General features: G+C 40.8%; 1 protein-coding gene across 1 annotated transcript in view; it reads left to right on the top strand.

Annotated features, from left to right (window-relative positions):
* Nucleotides 1-20,474, top strand: part of LOC116317133 (ephrin type-A receptor 7-like) — a 152,868-nt gene that overhangs the window by 35,642 nt on the left and 96,752 nt on the right. Inside the window, exons 2-3 of the mRNA XM_039605104.1 lie at nucleotides 4,436-4,500; nucleotides 6,363-7,035. Coding sequence (XP_039461038.1) covers nucleotides 4,436-4,500; nucleotides 6,363-7,035 — 738 coding nt within the window. The remainder of the gene's footprint in view (nucleotides 1-4,435; nucleotides 4,501-6,362; nucleotides 7,036-20,474) is intronic.

Below are 20,474 nucleotides of genomic sequence, written 5' to 3'. Positions count from 1 at the left end.
CCTTTTACTCACAGTTTAATAGCTGCACACACTTAGTTCAATCAAAGAATGGGAACCCTTAACCTTGCAAGCCCTTGAAATTGGCCCCTGTGACAGAGCTGTCTTCATGTTGTTGTCTACCACTAAAAGGAAAAAAGAAAAAAAATAGCTGTGTAAGTGCTGGCTGCACACTTGACAAAGGCCAGATTTTAGTGTTTGCCTCTTCTAGATTGCTGTTGGTGCACCAACACATTCCCTCCCTTTCTTGTGAATACTTGAAGTGGGTGCTGCAGTCTACCTCTCTCCTACAGCTATCTCTTCCTCGGCGCATCCTCTTTAGCAAGGCTGATCAACTTAATTAGTACACCGCAGAAATCAGAGAAAGATCAAAGTGTGGATGAGACCAGGGGAGGGATGATAAAAGAGACATTTACATTTTGGTTTCAATTTTAATGAAACTTTTCAGGTAAAATACATAAATAAAAAAAGGAAAGACGGTGTGCAAAAGTGAGAGCGATCACACTGTGATCATAGAAAGAAAATGTATGCAGACAGAATGAGAATGATGACATGTGCTTCCAATGCTACGTTTTTGTGTTTCATAAAAATCAAATTTGGTTTAAAATAAATAGTTTTTCACTGAAATCCCAACACTAATTTCACTCAGCCATCCCTTTGTATGCATCTTATCTAAACCGGTTGACAGAGAAGCTGCTAAAGTGATAGCTGTTACTTTAAAGACTGTTATAAAGATAGAATTTGCTTAAACAATGTGGAATTTTCTGAGCCTTCCCCTGCTAATTGTGACTGATATCATCTTATGTACAACATGTTTTTCAAAAGAAGAAAAATAAAGAAAGAAGACTTTTTGTTGTTGTTGCAAAGGCTCATTTTTTAATTTTTCATCAAAACACTGGCAACATAATGGTGTCCTTTTCTCATATGAAGTATTCCATATTAACACTGTCAGCATTGTGTGATCAAAGCAGAGGAGCCTCTGTTACTCTTCATGGATCATGTTTTATCTGCTGGTGATGAAAGTCAGCCTCATTTTGTGGGTCCTAAATAGGCCTGAGACCAAAATCATACAAAAAAGAAACACTGAAAGGTAATTACTCACGAAACAGCCTTTTGAAATTATTTAGTAAAACTAATGTGCCGTGGCTATTAAGTTGAGGCCATGTGTCACAGCGTACGAGAGCTTTTATTTCTGTGTCATATGTTCTTTCTCTGCCTATTCCCTCCCTTCCCCTTTCCCTCATTTGATGACCCTTCCTTCACCAGATTAGCTTTTCTTTGCTGGACTTTTTGTCATCCTCTCTGGATATCTTTTGTCTCGCTCTCTCTTCCTACTGCCCTTAAAGGCCCATTAGTCTGTCTAACTACACTGTGATTACCAGACTTATGTATTCAATGTGTGATCATAGTGCCAACTTTGTCCTGCAAGTCTCTCTTTGACTGACTGTCTGACTGCTCTGTCTGACTGCTCAGGAAGACACAGCGATCCCTTGTGTGTTATCCAGCGTATTCATTTATGTACACTTCATGTGCTCATTTCTCACTTCTTCCTTTTCCTTTTCTAGCCCTTTCTCCAACTGTTTTTTTTTTTCATTCTTCCTCACTTGTTGGCTCTTTCTTTCTTCTCTTTGCCCTCCTCTGCTGATTATTTTCTCTCATCATCTCTCTTTTGGCATCTGCCTCAGCCTTCCTCTGTGTCTCTCCAGCACCTTTGCCCTCTCCCTCTCTAATCTTTTCCAAATGCTTCTGTGTTATCAGCGAACCACAGAACCATGCTTTGGGCACCCTTTGGTGTTAACCCAAAAACAATGAAATTAAGTGTTTTGTAAAGGATCTTTAATTTTCCAGCAAGGCTTCCCTGATCCCTATCCAGTGCTCTAGTGTCTCCTTTTCAAGCAAATCCCAAAATAAGAAGAATGAAAACTCCATGCGCTGTCATTGTCCTCTGAAGATTTTGGCTATACAAACTGCAATAGCATTGCATAGAAGTCTGTTAAATCCCTATACAGTTATGGTCTTGAAAAAATAGTAATGGCAATAATAATAATATAAAAAAAATGTAATTACAGTAAATACAATGATACATCTGCACACATTTGTGCCAGAGTGCATATTCTTCTTGTCAGAGCGTGAGTCAGCCACAGGTTTTAGTCACCACTTCTTATACAGCTGAGTCAGACTGTGTAGGCTTCTGGTTTTTGTTTTTTGCTCATCAGGATGTCCTTGTGCCTTGTTATTAATTTCCATGAAGCCAGATATTTGTCATGTAGCAGCTGCGTATGTAAGTTGTATCTTTACACCAAGAATTGCTCGGTATAAGGTGAAATTGTTACTTCTCAAGGAGTCTGTCTCTAACTGCAGTCTGTGTCACTCAGGTTATTTTTGATAGCCCTTACAATCTCCTGAAGTGGTTGAAAGTTGAAGCAGAACATAAAAGTTAAAGCCAAGTAACAAGAATGAAAGTAGCACTTTCAAGGATAATAAAAAGCAATCTTTGCACAGTGTGTTCCTTGAAGTCTGGGAAAAAAAAGTGGCTTTGTCTGGTTGTCACACCTCAGATTCCCTCAAAGATGTACGTGTTGAGAACACTGTAAGAGAGCCTGGTTCTCAGTGTGTGTGTGTGTGTGTAAGTGTGGGTGAGTGTGGCAGTGGAGTGGGGGTGGGTTGGGGGTCTGTTTAAGCAGACAAGCTTAAAGCATGGTTAATTTTAATATCAGCAAAATCCCTTAAAAATGAGGCGTTAATGCAGCTCACCATATGTCACTACAGATGTTGATATTAGATTATAGATTAAGATAAATGTGCTGATGATGGCTCTCGTGCACGCCTGCCGCATTGAACAGAATATAAAACGACAACTGTTCTCAGTGCGACTGCTCAGATACGTCCTCGCTAATGAACTCTGGTTCCTTTTTCTAATTTGGTAGAATGGGTGTTAAGATCTTTTAATAAAATGAGAGTTATAACTTTGGTTTTGCTTCTTTGATGAATATTTTTACCTATTACCTAATTTTAAAATTTGTTGTACCAGTATCTACCTGTGTTGCTATTGAATGTTTAATCATATATTATATAACTAGAAAGAGATCTAAATAGTATTTGGGATTCAAGTGCATGACAAATGAAGAAGTAACAGGCCAAAAAAAAATATCTATGCCAGATGAATAACATCTGAAAGGAAACAGAAAAAAAAATCTAGCAAGGACCTGGCGCAGGACCTGAGAGGTGCTTCTGGCCCTTCAGTTGATCCATGTACTGTTTGCAGTACAAACATTACATGGATCAACTGGTGGCTATCGAGAAGCCATTCTTACCTGAATAGAAAAACACACAATGGAACACTATCTGTGGATTGGCCTCCCTACAGCCCAGATCTCAACATTATTGAAGGAGTGTGGGATCATTTTTAGAGGATGAAACAAAAGGTAGCAAACACAAAACAGAAGAGGTTTAAATGTCCTTCAAGAAGCCTTGGGATCTATTCCTGAAGACTACTTAAAGAAATTCCAAGAAACTTTGCATAAGAGAGTTCAGGCTGTGCTGAAAAATTAAAAGGTGATCTCATACCAAATATTAACATTCAAACACCATTAGAATTGTACTCTGCACAACTCTAATGAGGTCTGTTTTTGCCTTATATACTGCGTTTCCATTTATGCGAGTGGTTCAAGATAGTGTTGTAGTTATTGTCCTTCAGTGGTGTACTTGAGGCCACACAATGTAGCTTAACTCCTAGATATTTCTTTAAAGAAACCTCACTTTACTGTATCCCTTATTTCGCTGATTTTAAACAGGGAGATTTACGCCGGCTTTGACTCAATGCAGTCTGCTTCTTATGTAGCTGTCCGTGGTGCTGAAACCAGCCTCAAAGCTTACATTTTGTCTCTCTGTGCTGAAAAGAAACTGTATTTCCTGTTCTCCACTCTTGAAAGCTAAATAAGGGTGCTCTTTTTCTCCCGACTCTTTGTAAAAGTTCTGTGGTTCTGTTTTGTTTTGTTTGTGGTTTTCTGTATGTTGTGTGTGAAGCCGGGGGTGAAGGAAAGCGCTTTGTCCGGCTTAAACCCTCAACAGATGGTGTTAATGCATTTATCAAAGGACAGGTTCACTCTCAACAGATTTTGTCAAGCCTTTCTCAGTGTTAATGCCTTTCTTTCATTATTCCAAACCTGACGTGTCATTTTGCACTTTGTGTTATTCATATTTACTCCAAGCGCTTTCAGAGGCCAAATAAAACTGAACTATTATGCAAATGTACTGTAAATGACTAATTTAATACTATTCTTTGCTTGAGTTAGTGTTAATTGATTTTTGTTATCATGCAGGTGAGGTACACTGTTGGGAAATGTATTTAAAAATAAAGGCAAATACACTCTAATGCCACATGTCGTCTAACTCTTTGCATGTCTGTCTTCCCCCCCGTTTTTGTAATTTCCTGCAGTGGTGCTGCTGAATTCTAAAGAGACTCAAGCAGAGCTCGGCTGGACGTCCTATCCCCCTAATGGAGTAAGTATAGTTGTATTTTTCATTACCTGCATGTTTCATTTTTTTCATTTGTAGACACATTTGTTTACTTGCCAGCCTCCACACAGCTTGTTACTTTACTTTTCCACACCTTTTCTTCACTTTGTCCCCAGTGCTGAGCTCATCATTATCATTAATCATTGGGACTAATCCAGGCTACTATATAGCAGTGTCCAAAGCAGCTACACAGATGTGCTGCCACAGATAAATGGCCTTTTGTGACGATCGATTTGGTCTGTAAAAACCTTTGCACTAAGTTATGACTGCAAGATAAATGCAGGAGCACTTTTGCCAGAGCAGTTTGTCACCCACGTGTCACCTGCAAGTTGGCCTTTCTATGCACACACACTTGATAAGTCTATTATATGAATAACATCACTGCTTTTAAATGTGCGTTGTTTAGGTTGCTGAAGCACTTGTGTTTGAGATGACTGCTGCACCATGTGCTCCACTATGCATAAGATTAATGTGACCGTGTGATTCACCTACATGTCCCAGTCGAAGTGATAGAGAACACACTGCACCCACTTTGATATAGTCACCTTGACAGGAGAGGGGCTGATCACATTACCATTGGGGATAATCCATTTCTACTGTTTTGCTTTGTGCAAGTTTGTGTATTTATGAGAGAGGGAGAGCAGTTCATATTTGCTGCTCAGTTCACTTTCAATTCTGTCAAGACCGCCTCGGCAATTCAAATAGTGACATGGAGTCGTAATCATTCATCTGATGGATAAATTATATATTTGATTAAGTTTTTCTCGCTCTTCCAGACTGAAAGTAAATCAGAAAAACACACTCTGCCCTACGGCAAATATTAGGAAATTATAAAAAGCATTCTTAGAGTTCTCAGAGGACTTTAGACTTTTAATTCCTCAAAAATAAAATAAAATAAATTTAAAAGCTAAATAAAATGCTATATTATTCAGTGGTTCCTCACCTTAAAGAGAATACTTGTGACTCCTTCCCAATGGCTGAAATAGGGTGTGCACATACACCAGATTTTTTTTTACTACTACCACTTGTTCTAAAACAACAACTACTAATAATAATCTTTTGTTAGCAAACAGGCCACTAATTATCAATTATTTGGATCAATATTTAGACAAAAAACACCCTTAATCTATTCAGCAAGGTGCAGAGAGTTCTTTAGAACAGAGAATCTCTGTCAGTACCGATATGGTATCAATATAGTATCAATATTTTAGGCTACACCAAAGCTGCAAAAAAATAAATAAATAAATAAAAACTATCTGTAGGCTGAAGGCCAACTAACAAAGCCCTTTAATTAAGCCTGCTGTGTCTCTTCTTCTAAATTCACTTCTTGCGAATAAATCACAAGACTGTGGGAAGAAGCGTTTATACAAACATTTAACACAAATGCCATTAGTTTAAGTGCCAAGCAGGCTGGGATCAAAAGAAAGTGACTAAGGTCTGACCCACAGTTGCAGAAACACCACTTAAGACTCACGATGACTGAGCCTGTTCATTATGTCATTGTGTGACGCTATTAGACAATCTGAACCAATGATTTTTATTTCAAACACCCACTCATCAGATTATATCATTACACTGTTAACCTGAACTTAGTCACTCCTGTTTGCGTATCTATTCTTTCTGCTGTCATTTAACATTTTTATCATCTGTTTCTTGTTGGGTTTTTTTCTTCTTGTCAATCCTTCATGTTATTACTAAGCTCCTTGCTGCTTTTTCATGGTTTGTAAAATGCAGTATGTCTCTTTTCATTCCCATATTCCTTTTCTTGATCTTTTTTCTATACCTCGACATTTAAGGTTTTTGTCTCTCTGCTTTTTTTCCTCCTGCCCAAATCTTTATCCCTACAGTGGGAGGAAATAAGCGGCGTAGATGAGAAGTATAAGCCCATTCGGACATACCAGGTGTGCAATGTGATGGAGCCCACGCAGCAGAACAACTGGCTGCAGACGGGCTGGGTGGCACGTCGAGGTGGACAGCGCATTTTTGTGGAGCTCCAGTTCACGCTGCGTGACTGCAACAGCATCCCTGGTGTAGCAGGCACCTGCAAGGAGACCTTCAACCTCCTGTATGTCGAGTCAGACAGGGACCTTGGGGGTGTGACACGAGAGGACCGCTATACCAAGATAGATACCATTGCTGCTGATGAGAGCTTCACGCAGGGTGATCTTGGTGAGAGGAAGATGAAGCTGAACACCGAGGTGCGCGAGATCGGCCACCTCAATCGTAAAGGCTTCCACCTGGCATTCCAGGATGTCGGTGCCTGCGTGGCACTGGTGGCTGTGCGGGTTTACTACAAACGCTGTCTCGCAACCGTCCAGAACCTGGCAGTGTTCCCCGATACAGTGGCCGAGGCAGCGTTTGCCACGCTTGTAGAGGTGCGCGGCACCTGTGTTAACAACTCTGAAGTTGACACAGACAGCCCTCCCAGGATGCATTGTAGTGCCGAAGGTGAATGGCTGGTGCCTATTGGGAAGTGCAGCTGCAGCGCCGGCTATGAGGAGGGACACAGCAGCTGTGAAGGTAGGGAAAATAAGATAGTGGGATGTGTGGATACATAAATAAGAATGCAGCAAATACAAACAACGAGAAGGAATTGTGTCAGAAATGAACTAAGGCAACAAATCCAGAAAAATGAATAAAGAAACAAAAGAATTAGCAATGTTTTCATGTGTTTAAGCTCTTTGATAGAATACTATGGACTAACAGCGAGGAGGAACACAGCAGGAAAAAAACAAAAACTGTGTGTGTTTTTTTTTTTTTTTTTTTTTAAACACAACTTGGTTTGAAGTTTTGCTAGAAACTGGTGTCAGTGTATTGAATAGCACATACAAAATACAGCAAATAGTTGCATTGCAATCAAAACTGATGATTTGTATGCAAACTAAGTGAAATTGGCTAAAAGGATTTCATTGCATTGGCATTTTTTTCATGTGTTAAATGGCACTGTCACTCCCATTAGAGCCAATCCAAATTCCAAATTACATTGGAGGTTCAGGTAGATATTGCTAGCAGCTGCAAATATTATAAAGCCGTATAGTTCTGTTGAAGATATACTCAGTTAAAAAGACTGTGAAATTGACATTACCTTTAGTAATATTCAACAAGAGACTTGAAGTGACTTAACAGGATGAGGATTTTTGCAGTGAAACCAGGAGGGTGCAGACAAAAGAAGAAAAAAGGAGAGAAGTTTGTGAGGGCGATGAAGTTGGGCAGAATAAAAGAAGAGATTAATGGCATTAGAAGATGAGAAAAGCAAGGCTGATCTGTATTAAGACACACACAGAGATACAACAGATACTGTAAGAGTGAACGAGGGAAAGGGAATAAGTGCAGGTGAGCAAGGACAGAAAGGAGAAATCAATGTTAACGAGTGTTTAGACAAGAAGAACGATCCGCAGTGGTCATGATTTTAGAGGGCAGACAATAGAAGTACAAAGACACCTTTCTCATTCATTTTCAAACCGTGCCTCCTTTTGTTCTATACTGACACTGCCATCGATTGTGAGGATCTCGAGTTGTCAGAGATGTTAAAATATTTCGTGTTTATGTCCAAATGTTGTCACACATATTGGCATGTGAGGCATGGTGTGTGTACCGTGAGTATGAGAAGTGCGAAGAGCCTGGTGTGTGTGAATGTGAACACAATGACTTTGTGTACTCTTTCTTCAGAAGGCCGTGTCCCAAGCTGAGGCATAAATGTCCCGATTAACACACAGACACACCTACATGAAGTGCTGCCATTAGAAAGCTAGCGGGTGGTTTGATGTGTTGCTTTCTGACGTAAACTGAAACGGACAGTATTGCGATCTTTTGTCACAATTGCTCATATAATAGCAGCAGTTTGAACGCCTGACTCTCGCTGTTAGTTTTCACACCCCATCTTGAATTATTGTGCAATGTGATGTGGGTGTTGGAGTCACTTGACTAGACTGTAATGTGCAGTAATGGGACAGTAATTTAGACTGTTGAACTCACTGCAGTGATCTCATATTGATCCCCGCAGTGAGTTTTTATTAAAAATGTATTGATTCTGTGTATTTGATTCACAGTAGTAATTTACACCAGCGTGTTTGTATTTCAAAGTGAAGCTCATTGTGCTACTAACTAAAATATATAAGAAACAGCAACATAGCTAAGATTAAAAGGTTCAGTGAGTCTATCCATAAAAAGTCAAAACCTTACTTGGATTCAGTTTGCCTGCTGTCCACTTCAAGGTTGTCTCTGTCTGAAGCTCTGCACAGCTCTCAGCACTCCTGCTGTTTTCAGGTCATTTCCTTGAAGTCTCATTCTGACCACTTCCCTGTGCACGTCTTCTTTGCTGTGTCAAAGCAGCATGCCTTTTACTATACTTTCATTTTGGGGAAGAAGTCAGGTGAGCAACAATTTTTGTTGCCGTGGCCATGAAACCCATCACGTTCGGGGTCGTTTGCAGTAAGTGTTCCCCCTCAGACACCTCGGGATGTCGATGACCTTGTGCATTACCTGTGGACTTGTACATCGCATGATCTTCCAGTGAAGACTGCTGTTTTCTCATCTAAGTCATAGCAGGGACATAATATTTTCTTACCCATAATATTTTTTGGTATGATTCTACCATATGGCGCTTTTGGAATGCTTTCATTTAGTGGGATTTAACAACTGATATGGTAATTCAATCACATATCTTGTCTGTCATTGTAAATGATGGGACAATATTAACTTTTTGAAGTTTCTGCCAACAAGAGTTCTGTAAAACACCTAGCTGTTTAGAGGAACCAATAGTTAAGGGAAAAAATCCAGGAGAAATAGTATTAATAGTAAAGTTGACGATAAGTCGTGCAGAACTTTGGCTGCGTTGCACATTTTCTGGTTCTGCAGTAACGGTTTGACAGTTGGAGCTGAGAATTGTTTAATGATATTGGCAGTTGGGCTGTGTGCAAATAAAGTATGTGTTGCTTGTCCTGCTTTTTGTAATTACTGACAATGCTTTTTCGACAATGAAATCTTCGCCGCGGACGGAAGAATCTGACTAATGTACAAACCAACAGAGGAACTCGGAGCAGAATAACAATGTGGTACGGGGAAGCACCGCGGAGATGGATGAAGAGAGAAAGCAGTGACAGGAAACCAACAAAAAAAAAGTAACATTTTAAAGGAAAAGAAGGAGTAAAGGGAGAATAGAACATGTCAGGCATCTTGCCAAAAGAGCAAGGAGACAAGGACAGTGAGTCTCAGTGATGGCACAGAAAAGCCAGCGAGTCCAGAGAGACTCAGAGAGAGAGAGAGAGACGTTTTAGACTGCTTCTATCGGTGCTCAACCTTGACTGGGTGCAGTTTAGCAAGTAACTGTGTGGTCCACTAGGTGATAGAGAATGTCATTATCCATGAGAGTGGTCTGCTGACACACACACACACACACACACACACACACACACGTTCCCTGTAGTGCCTCTTTCCTCACTTCAGCTGTAATGGTATGAATATGCAGCCAAAGCCCAGACATCTCCCACTGCACCAGAGCTATTGATCAGCTGTAATGCTCCACTAAACTGAGGAATTGCGCTGGGACTGCTCATACACACTTATACTAAGGACACATCTCATATCTACACAGCAGACACACACGCACACACTTTTTAAAAAAATTTCATTTTGTGTGTCGGAGAAAGACATCAGGTCTCCATGTGCGCCTCATAAAAATGGATAGTGAGATTACAGAAGTGTTTTGTGTGCAAGGACATTTATATATGTGTCGCAATCATCCTCATGCACATGTCCTTCAAGAATATGCACGAGTAGCTGCCGTGAGGTACAATAAAAAAAGAATGCAAAGCAGTAAATCGCAACAAAGCTGTGATCTTCAACTGATTCCCGTGTACGTTTGCATACAGTGTTCACAGGTTCTATGTCTTATTTACTCCTGAGTGTAATTGTTTAACTGAGTGAGTGAAAATGCACTAAGTGTCTCAGTCCCGGTCAATAATATTGAAGAGCCAGTGAGAAGCTACTGATAATGGTGTAAACAGATAGTGCAGTGCAGTAGGGAAGAGGATTATTACCGCATCCTCTGTAAGGGTCACAGAAGACTTAAGCAATGCTGGATTACTTCAGATTATGGCAACTGCTGTCATAATTCTTTTTATAAAGTTACCTAGGAAGTGTAGGTATTAAAGGACATTTAACTTAATTTAGCAAAAAAAAAACTCAGCAAAAGAGCAAATTTGTTATGTGTCCAGCTATGCGGTGGCTCTCATCTGGCTTTCATCTCTCCAGTTCGACTACTCTCTGCATCAAAACTGAATGAATGTGTAATTATAGAAAACCTAAAAAAGAAAAAAATGTGTGTGGTGTTGAAATCGTCTCTTACAACTGAGTTACTACCAAGTATCTCTAGGATGAAAAGAGGAGATCCTGGTGTTTAAGATGTAGGTCATGCAACTAATCCGCTGTTGCTCAGAGGACCGCAAGACTGCTGCTGCTTGTGAAGATGAGTGTAAATACGAAGAACTTAGAGCTTATGTCCACTTAGCTTCCTCATGAAGTACATGAAAGGCCAAAAAAAGGAGAGCGAGTTTAAAAACCAGAGTGGTAGGACGACTTGGATGTGTACATCTTGACCCCGTGTGCATTCACAAGTCATACACGCGTTGTGAGGAGCACACATATGTTCTTCGGTCTCATTATGAAAAGCCATCAGCAGGAACAGACCAGGGGGCAAATAAATTACGTAATATTTTACCTCAGAAATGGTGTGTTTCATGTACATGTGTAATTGTGTGGGTTTTTTTGCGTGTGTCTCTCTCACACTCATGAGCTCCATCCTGTTCTAATTAAGGCAGGCTGCTCTTTCTGTATAATTACTGAGTTTGCCTCATGCCTTCAGCGGATTCTCTTATTATCTTTGTTTGCTGCTCCACAATCCAGCTCCATCACATTCACCACCCTGCTATTCCTTCCTATTGCTCTCCTTCCATCCGTAATTTACTACACGCCATCCTTCTTCTCCCCTTTCCCCCTCATGCACCTTTATTTCCTTCTCCTATTTACCCCCCATGCGCTCCCTGTGCTGCCAAAGAAGTGTATACTTAATTTCTGTCTCACTGATCAGAGCAACACTTCACGACTTCCTCCAAAGAAACTGTTTGCGTTCTCTCTCCTCCTCTACTTTTTTCCCGTTTTTTTTCTCCCTCTTTGACTTTCTGTTTTATATCGTGTCTCTATTCAATATTTCCCATCAACATTCTGCTTTTTCTCTCTCCAGCTCTTGTTTCATGCCCCCCTGGGGCGACCATGTGGCAGGGTAAGATGGGGTGAAGCAGGGCGAGGCAGGTTAACAGGCTGAAATCTGCTGGTGAAGCTTGGAGATTTATCCGATGCGTTTGTACAGGGCGGTGAGCGAGAAAGTGTGTGTGTGTGTGTGTGTGTGTGTGTGTGTGTGTGTGTGTTTGCGTGCTCAAATTTGGCACCAGTAGCCAATCATATGTTTCCAAAGTCGCTCCCTCTGTTGCAGTCATCTTCCCCTCTGTCTGTTGTCACTTCTTGTCATGTCCTTATCAGCCTTCCCTATTTCTTTTTGTCTCAGACAGAAGTCTTATTGTATTCTCTTTCTTTTACTTGTATTTTCGTAGCTTTCCAGTCCTTCTAAGTCGCCAATGATTTGTAACCGCATCATAACCTTTATGATGGAGCATCTTTCCCACTTTCCATATTCATGTTTTTGACTCATCATTCATTCTCCTTTTATCTTACATTTTGTTATCTTTATACTAGCTCTTCTTGGCTATGTGCCACCCCTGCCCATCTGGTCTCCCCTCGCTATCCTTCTCCATCTTTCTCCTTTCCAGCCACGTCACCCGCTACTGTTAGTCATTTCTCTCCCCCAGCTTTCATTTTAAATAATTCACATTCTCCTGGGAGAAAGACAAATGTGTTCTTTTGAGCCAACCATCTGATGTATTTATTTTGCTGGACACCCATACAACAAGTGGGCAAAGAGCACAAATACACACCCGTCAAACATTCACACACTAATAGAGAGCATTCCCACATAGACATACAGGCATCTATGTGTGTGCTTGTTTACAAAAGTACCATTAAAATGTCCCTTGGATATTGAAAATGTGTGCTGGAGGGAGGCCAAGCACTCGCTATTCATTTTTCCCCTGCCTTACTTCACCTAGGGAGAATGAGGAAGGAAGGAATCAAGTTGGGGGGGCGGGGGGGGAAGAGGGCATTATAGATGGATGTGAAAATGTATTTTGGGGGGGGTTGAGGAGGAGGAAGAAAAATTGGAAAGGGAATGCATAGCATTGCAAAAAAAAAAGAAAAAAAGAGCTGTCACAAATTCCTCGTCGTTTCACTGTTTGTTAGTCACTCTGCGTAAAAGCGGAATGCATAAAATATGAGTTGTAAAAGCTGAGGATGATTTCAGAGACGCACACAATGCTGATGCAGAGAGATGACGCTAAGAAAAATGACAATGAGAAGTGAGGGAGATGATGTAGACTTGGAAGGGAGAAGACAGTGGGAGTAAAGATGATGAGTTTTAGAGGTTAAAGGCTAAAAAAACAAGTAAAAAAAACAACAACAACTTGACCTGTAAGAAAAGGAAAAAAGTGGAGGTCAGGGGGAGATAATGGTAAGTTGAAGAGAAAGAAAAAACAAAGTGTGAAAAGGTGAGAACTCTGGCCGCAGGCAGAATCAAATTGCAATGTGTTACCTTCATCCTTTTCTCTCTTCCCCTTTTTTTTAACAACTTTCAGTCTTCCGCACCAGTCTCATGAATTAAATACAGCCAACATGAATGCATCAAAGTTAGAAAAGGTTGGCATCCAGCTTAATCAGGTTGCTAACTCACCCGACATGACAGCCTCATTTCTCTCTGACTCGCCCATGACCACTGAGCCGCATCAAATATTCAGTAAAACATGGAACTATCCTGTAAGAGCAGCTCCTGCTTATTAAGTACATGACAGTTTTGGTGTTCATAAGAAATAAAAAGACAAAAGAAACTGGCAACTTTATTCCTTGGAATACCAGTCTCCTTTTTGCTTTATTATGCCTTTCCTCCTCCTCCAGTAATTATTTTGTAGCCACTACAGTATCGCTGAGGTGTGATACAATATTCAGTTGCATAAAATATTGCTCGCCATAAGACTTGAGATTAGTTACACTCATTTTAGGTGATTATAATTAAATCATATGGTATACATTTAAAATTTAAACCTGACTTAGTAAGAATTTTAAATATCACTGTGGAGAAACCACGTTACTCAGCAGCAAATAGAATATAAATCAAAGTGAAACAATGGGGGAAGATTAACAGCACAGCCGATAAGCGTAGCACCATTTTTCTCTCCACGGGGAACATATTAAGTTGACTTATGGTTTGAGAAGCATGTTATATTCACTCAGCTATGTTTTGCATGTTTTAACAAATCACTACCCAGTAAAACCAAGTATCTCTAAATTCACTGATTAAAGGCTCCTCTTATGGGAGCCGTCTCGCACTTCCTGAATCGAAAAATATGCCTAGTTTTGAAAAATGGAAAGGACATTTCTCCGCTGTGATAATTTCTGGTGCTAATGAAAGCAAGAATACACATTAAAGCTCAATTATATTCTGTCAGACTAAACAGGAAAACTTAAATATAACAACAACAGAGGCGAGCTCAAGCTAGCAATTTTCTTCCACAGATGCTGGCTCATGCTATGCTATCCCAGTTGAACCACTCTGGCACATGAAAGGCTTGCTGACGACAAGCTGCATCTTAGATTAAAGATTAATGTTAAGTCTTATTATGTAAGGCTGTGTAATTCCTGGTGTCCTGAAGTGACCCAGCAGAAGAATTTTGGATGTACAAGATGCTTTACATCGCTTGTGTTTGCGTCTAAGAGTTCTTTTTCTTGGGCTCCATAGAAAACAATAGAAAAAAAAAATAATTTTTTTACAAGAAATGTGCACAGATCCATACATGTATGGTACCTGGCTGCACACCCCACCTCCTCATAGTAAAATATGAAAAAAATTATAATGTTAATGGAAAGGCAGTGTTCAGAAATGCCCTGCTGTCCCACAGTCTCCTCGTTCCATCCCTATTCAAGCTCCACTAATAACTTTCCATCTGTTCCAAATTGATGTGGGATCAGTGTATAGATCTGTCTGCCCCCACTTAACCTTGGTGAAATGTACTTATTCTGTCAAAACACTTGAAAGATGGCGAACGCAGGAGTGCGCACACATACACACACACGCGCGCGCGTGTGCTTATTGGAAACAAAGTCTTAAGAGGAAGCGGCTATTATTTTTAGTACTACAGGTCTCACTGAAGTCAGGAGGAGTGAAATGAAAAATAAAATAGCCAAAGTGTGTTGAGAACTGTTAAGTCAAAGGTAGCTGGATTTACACAATTAGTGTTAAAGACAGTTTGTCTCTCACTCTAGTAGATCTGTGTTCTGTACAGTGGTATACAGTAATTAATTGGTTATCAGTTACAAGTTGATTTGTATTTTTATTTGTTTTATTTATTCATTTATTTAATGGTTTTGGGCTGGTGCCTGTCAGTGCTGAGATATGCCATGACACAAGATGTGAGGCAGGGCTTATTCAGCACAGGGGTGTATCTCTGTAATGGAGCCCATCAAGTCCATCAATGCTAACACACGGAGATAGACAGCCATTCACACCCACATCCATGCCCATAGAGTTAATGCATGTTTCTGAGCGGAAACAGGAGCACCAAGAGAAAACCCACATAGGGAAAATGCTAATAATGTGACTGTAATATGTCATCAGCACTTAAAAATAAAATTTGTTTTTGTTAGTCATTAAAACAAATGGCAAAACATCTGTAAGACTGAAAAGTGAGTTGCCTTTTAACTTAAAAAATGACTAAAAACCTTGATGTACAATTATCTTTAAAATTCAGTTCACTGCATTTTTTTTTTAATAAAAGTAAATCTTCAACAACCTGCACTCCTTAATTATGTTTTAAGGCAAACGTTTACATTGTGTGTTTATATGTGATGAGCTGTGCAGCCATCCCTGTTTGAATCTACCCTGCGTATCTATGTCTGTGTATGCCGGCTGTTGTCTCTGTATTCACAGCTCGACAGAGGGGCCTGCCATGAGGACAGAGTGCCCGCCCCCCCTGGCTCCACAGTGCGCCTGGCATGCCAGCCTTTGCCAGCTTAGCTCTCCATCCCCCTGCCTTCCTTGTTTTGCTGTCATTCGTCATCACCCTCCCTATCATGCACCCTCTCTTGTGCAAACTGATACGCGTTCACATGACTCAACCCACATTCCACTGAAATGGACGGCTTTTCCAGAGACACCTGCGCCGCTGCGCTCCAAATACAACACACGTAAATGCACACGCCCACACGTATCCATGTATGTGTACATTAAGATTTCTTGGGCACGTGCATTTTGCATATCCATATACTGAATGCACGGATCCTCCCAAACACTCACAGAAACAAACAACACTACATATGCATGCTCAGACATGGGCTTACTCCCACTCCCTCGCAGGCTCATGTGTGTTATTTGTCCGTAACCCACTCCATCTGTTTCTGCCTTCACGCCTAACTAAGGCCTGTTTATCACTCGGCACACTCATGCACGCACACTCTCATTGTTTTGATGTGTAATCATGTGCAGTTCCACAAACACCTGTAGTCCTTATATTAACCAGACAACCCATAATCCTCTCGGATGGACAGGCTCATTACGCTCAGATGCTCACACATTACTGAGCAAAAGCCATAAATCTAGACGTACACTTTGGCGAAATCTAATTTTATATTCTGGTAGAGTTATGAGGGATTTTGTCACACTGGCAATAATTGTTTCATGCTCTCTTTACACACATGGACGTGCCCCTTGATCATTGGCTTTCTCTCCCTGACACACGCACACAAATGCTCACAGTGGGGAACAGTGTGAAGTGATTGGCATCCTGAGGGGAGTGTTATGGGTGACATTTCCACTGTGTAGTGGTATTGAGGTCTCCTGCAGGGCCTCTGGTCCAATTGGCACATTGAGAGATTGAGGGCGTTAGGTGGGTGGAGGTTCCAGAGAGAGAGGGGCCACTGAGGGAGAAAGAGAGAGAGAAAGACACAGGGTTACTACAGCTCCACTGGATCCTAATATCAAGCTTGGGCTCGGTAAATGAGTTAGAGAAAAATGACTTTGGATAGGTTTATACCTGTAGTTTTCCAAAGATAATCCAAATAACAAACTGAACTCTTCATATCAAGAGGACACTAATAATAAAAAAAAGGGGGGAAATGGTGTTTAATCACATTTCATTTATAGCCTAAAGCTATTTGCAACTTGAAATTTATGTTTGATGATAACCACCATAAACACTAGGCTAGCCGTGGTTGATTCTGTACTGAAGGTGAAACATTTTCCCTCATAAACTGTAAATCACAGCTGCCCACAGATATAAACAGAAGCTGATAGATGACACTTTGAAAATGTAAAACTTTTGGGTTGATGAGGTTTAAATTTCTAAGATGTCCTAAAACCCACGAGGAACAAAGAGGAAAACTGGTCACACAGTCTGAATAGATTAAGTCGAGTCTTTTCAGGAGTGTCTCTAAAGCATTGAAGCAAACAAAACTCCATCTCGCTCTCTGCTGTTTCTTTAGCTTTATCTCATGCCATTTGTTCACAGTCATCCCTGTTCTTGCGTGTTACTTTTTTTAACCTTTTTTTTCCTTTTTATCTCCCTTTTCATCAAATAAGAAGGTGAATCAAACAAACGCTTTTATCATAATTTAATCTTTCTCAGGAAAATGTAAGTTCCTACATTCCTCTGCAGTTATCACTTTATTCGATGGTCATTTCATCTAGCTGAAGATGATCTGATTGGGCTGATAGGAATCTTAACATTGTCTGTAAACAGAAAGAAAACTCCAACATTAACCAGCATATATAATGGGCATTATCACTTGTAATCAGTCCCATAGATATGGCCAGCAGGGGCCCTCCTCCATCTCTCAGCAGGCTGAGTAGAAAGTAATCATCCACTGTAATCAGTGATCAACAGAAAGTAACCCAATTATGTAGGAGACACTTAAACCTCTGGTTGTAAAAATTGCGGTAATATAGACAATAGGGCTTTATAACAGGAGGTTCCACAGTCAACTGTTAGTGGTATTATAACAAAGTGAAAGTGATTGGGAACAACATCAACTCAGCTGGATCAGCAAGTGCTAATACGCGTATTGCAAAGAGGTCCTCAACTTTCTGCAGACCTCCAAATGTCATGTGGCCTTCAGATTAGCTCAAGAACAGTGCTTCCTGGGTTTACATGGCCAAACAGCTGCAACTAAGCCTTACATCATGAAGCGCAATGTAAAGTGTCAGATGCTGTGGTGTAAAGCACGCCACCACTGGACTCTAGAGCAGTAGAAACGTGCTCTCTGGAGCGCTTCCCTGTTTAACAATCTGATGGACGAGTCTGGGTTTGGTGGTTGCCAGGTAAAAGTTTGTGGCCCTGTGTGAAGTGAAGTTTGATGGAACTAAGATAATGGTGTGGAGTTGTTTTTCAGGATTTCGGCTGGGATTTTTAGTTCCAGTGAAAGGAAGTCTTAAAGCTTCAGCATACCAAGAACTTTTGGGCAATTTCATGCTCCCAACTCTGTGGGAACGGTTTAGGGATGGCCCATTCCTTTTTCAACATGACTGCGCACTAGTGCACAAAGCAAGGTCCATAAATACATGGATGAGCGAGTTTGGTGTTAAAGAATTTGACTGACCTGTACAGAGTCATGACCTCAACCTGGTAGAACACCTTTGGGAGGAATTGGAGCGGAGAGTGTGAGTCAGGACTTCCTGTCCAACATCAGTGTCAGACCTCACAAATGTGCTTCTGGAAGAATAGTTGGAAAAAAAAAAATCCCATAAACACACTCTTAAACTTGTGCAAAGCCTTCCCAGAACAGTTGAAGCTGTTATAGCTGCAAAGGGTGGGCCAACATCATCTTAAATCCTATGGACTAAGATTGGGATGTCACTCGAGTTGTATAAAAGCAGACAAGCAAATACATTTGGGAATATAGCATACTTTTGTAAGTGAAGTTTTTCAACCCACTAGTGATCTTTTGCTCACCCCAGCTAAGTACTTTTCATGTCCAAACCTAACCAAACAGTGTGCAAAAATGATAATAGATTAGGGTAGTTCTTAACAATGAAAGTGAAGTTGTTAAGTATAGCTCTTGAACTCCTATATGGTTGAGAGTCTTGCAGAATATGTCTCCACTTCCTCGCCTGCCTCTTAATGTAGAATTTTATTGCCGTTTTTAAACCTGAAACACACTTAATATTTCCCTTCAGGGAGATTAAATGACCACTCCTTAATGAGGTAATGACTGTCTGCTTACCTCACTTACACTGTGGCTAAGATGTGCTCTCCTGGAACCCGTAAATCCAGGCTTCATATAGAAAAGCTGTCTGTGACAAGAGTACATTTAAACAATATTTACAAACAGCAGTGGAGTTTTCACCTGTTTTCAGGGTGCATTTGACTCCCCCCGCTTTCTCTCCATGTCTCTTTGTGTTGTGTTACTCACCATCCAGAACAATGTAAATCTACTGTTGAATTAGTTATTTTCCCTCCCTATCATCCATCACACACGACACACTGAGAGGGCGGAGTGCGCAACAGTGAGAGACTGCGTGGTGCAACGAACCATCGCCATGTTTACACAGATTGAAAAATCAGACCCGGGGAAAACACAAGTTCAAACATGTGTGTTCATGTTTAGTGTTTTTTTGCCACGCAGCACACAGACACACAAAGACAAATACAGACTTGCATCTTGTGAAATGCATCTTTGGTTGACCATCTCATGCACAATTTACACACGTACGCAGAAATTGTACATTGCAGCGTTATGTGTATCTGGCATTGTCTTCTTTTTGTGTGTGTTTTTTCAAGGTTAGGACTATTTAAACGTGTTTGGTGCAGTGGACTGTTTTTCTGTGTCTTTAATGTTTTCTGCAGAATTTCAATGCTCTTGGCCGCTACACATGGAAGCTTATCCACAAGATGTGTGTACACATCACAGTTGACTGATCATACACTTTACCTTTAGTTTTTTTGGCTGTGCTTTATATGTCATCTGTATATGCTATTTTGGCACAGAGAAACCACAAGGCGCACACACACACACACGCACACACCTAAAGTCAACGGTTTGTATGTCATGTGGTTTTAACTGGCCCTGCCGGCGGTGATGGATGGTGTATTTATGAAGCCCCTTTCCGTGCTCTGGATCAAGGACTCAAAGAATCATCCAGTCTGACGGAGAGAGCGGGATGGGTGGATCAAGGGATGACAGAGGCAAGGATAGAGGGAAGGAGTAAGGATGTATGACTGAAGAGAAAGGGAGACAGCAGAATGGAGGGATTTTGGAGGGACGAAGGGGACGGGGAAGGAGAGAAACAGGACTGCCTGCTTGATGGGAAGGTCATAGTCAGCAGGGAGTACTGGAGTCCTGCTGAGCTGGGAACATGTTGTACAAATACACACATACAAGTACAGTTTCTTTTTATCAAATTGGGGAAAAAAGGTCTCGCATCCTCTGTCACCAACTGACATTCGTTAGTTTCCAAAATGCGTGAAAGATGCATCAGTTAAACATTAGACAACACAACGAGTCAGCTTGTTATAAAGCTACAGTAATGTGACGGATATTTATTGTCTCAACAATACACTTTGCAGCACATTCAGTCTTTACCATCCTAATGCATGCACATGCTTGCATACACATCCACTTGTGTGCAAAAGCAGCCTCGCTTCTTATCGTTTTTTTATTCGTCTCTCTGGTTTCGTCTCACCCAGCCAGCTTCATCTATTCTGTGTCGTTATTCTCATTTGGCACGAGGATAAATCTCATCCCAGTTTATGAGGCAGCAGTTGTAAGCCAGATAGAGGTAGACAGTAAACTATTAGACAGAAAGACAG

The sequence above is a fragment of the Oreochromis aureus genome, linkage group 22, assembly GCF_013358895.1.
Source record: "Oreochromis aureus strain Israel breed Guangdong linkage group 22, ZZ_aureus, whole genome shotgun sequence".
NCBI lineage: Eukaryota > Metazoa > Chordata > Actinopteri > Cichliformes > Cichlidae > Oreochromis > Oreochromis aureus.
The sequence above is the reverse complement of the archived record's forward strand: the minus strand, read 5'-3'. Positions and strand labels throughout refer to the sequence as shown.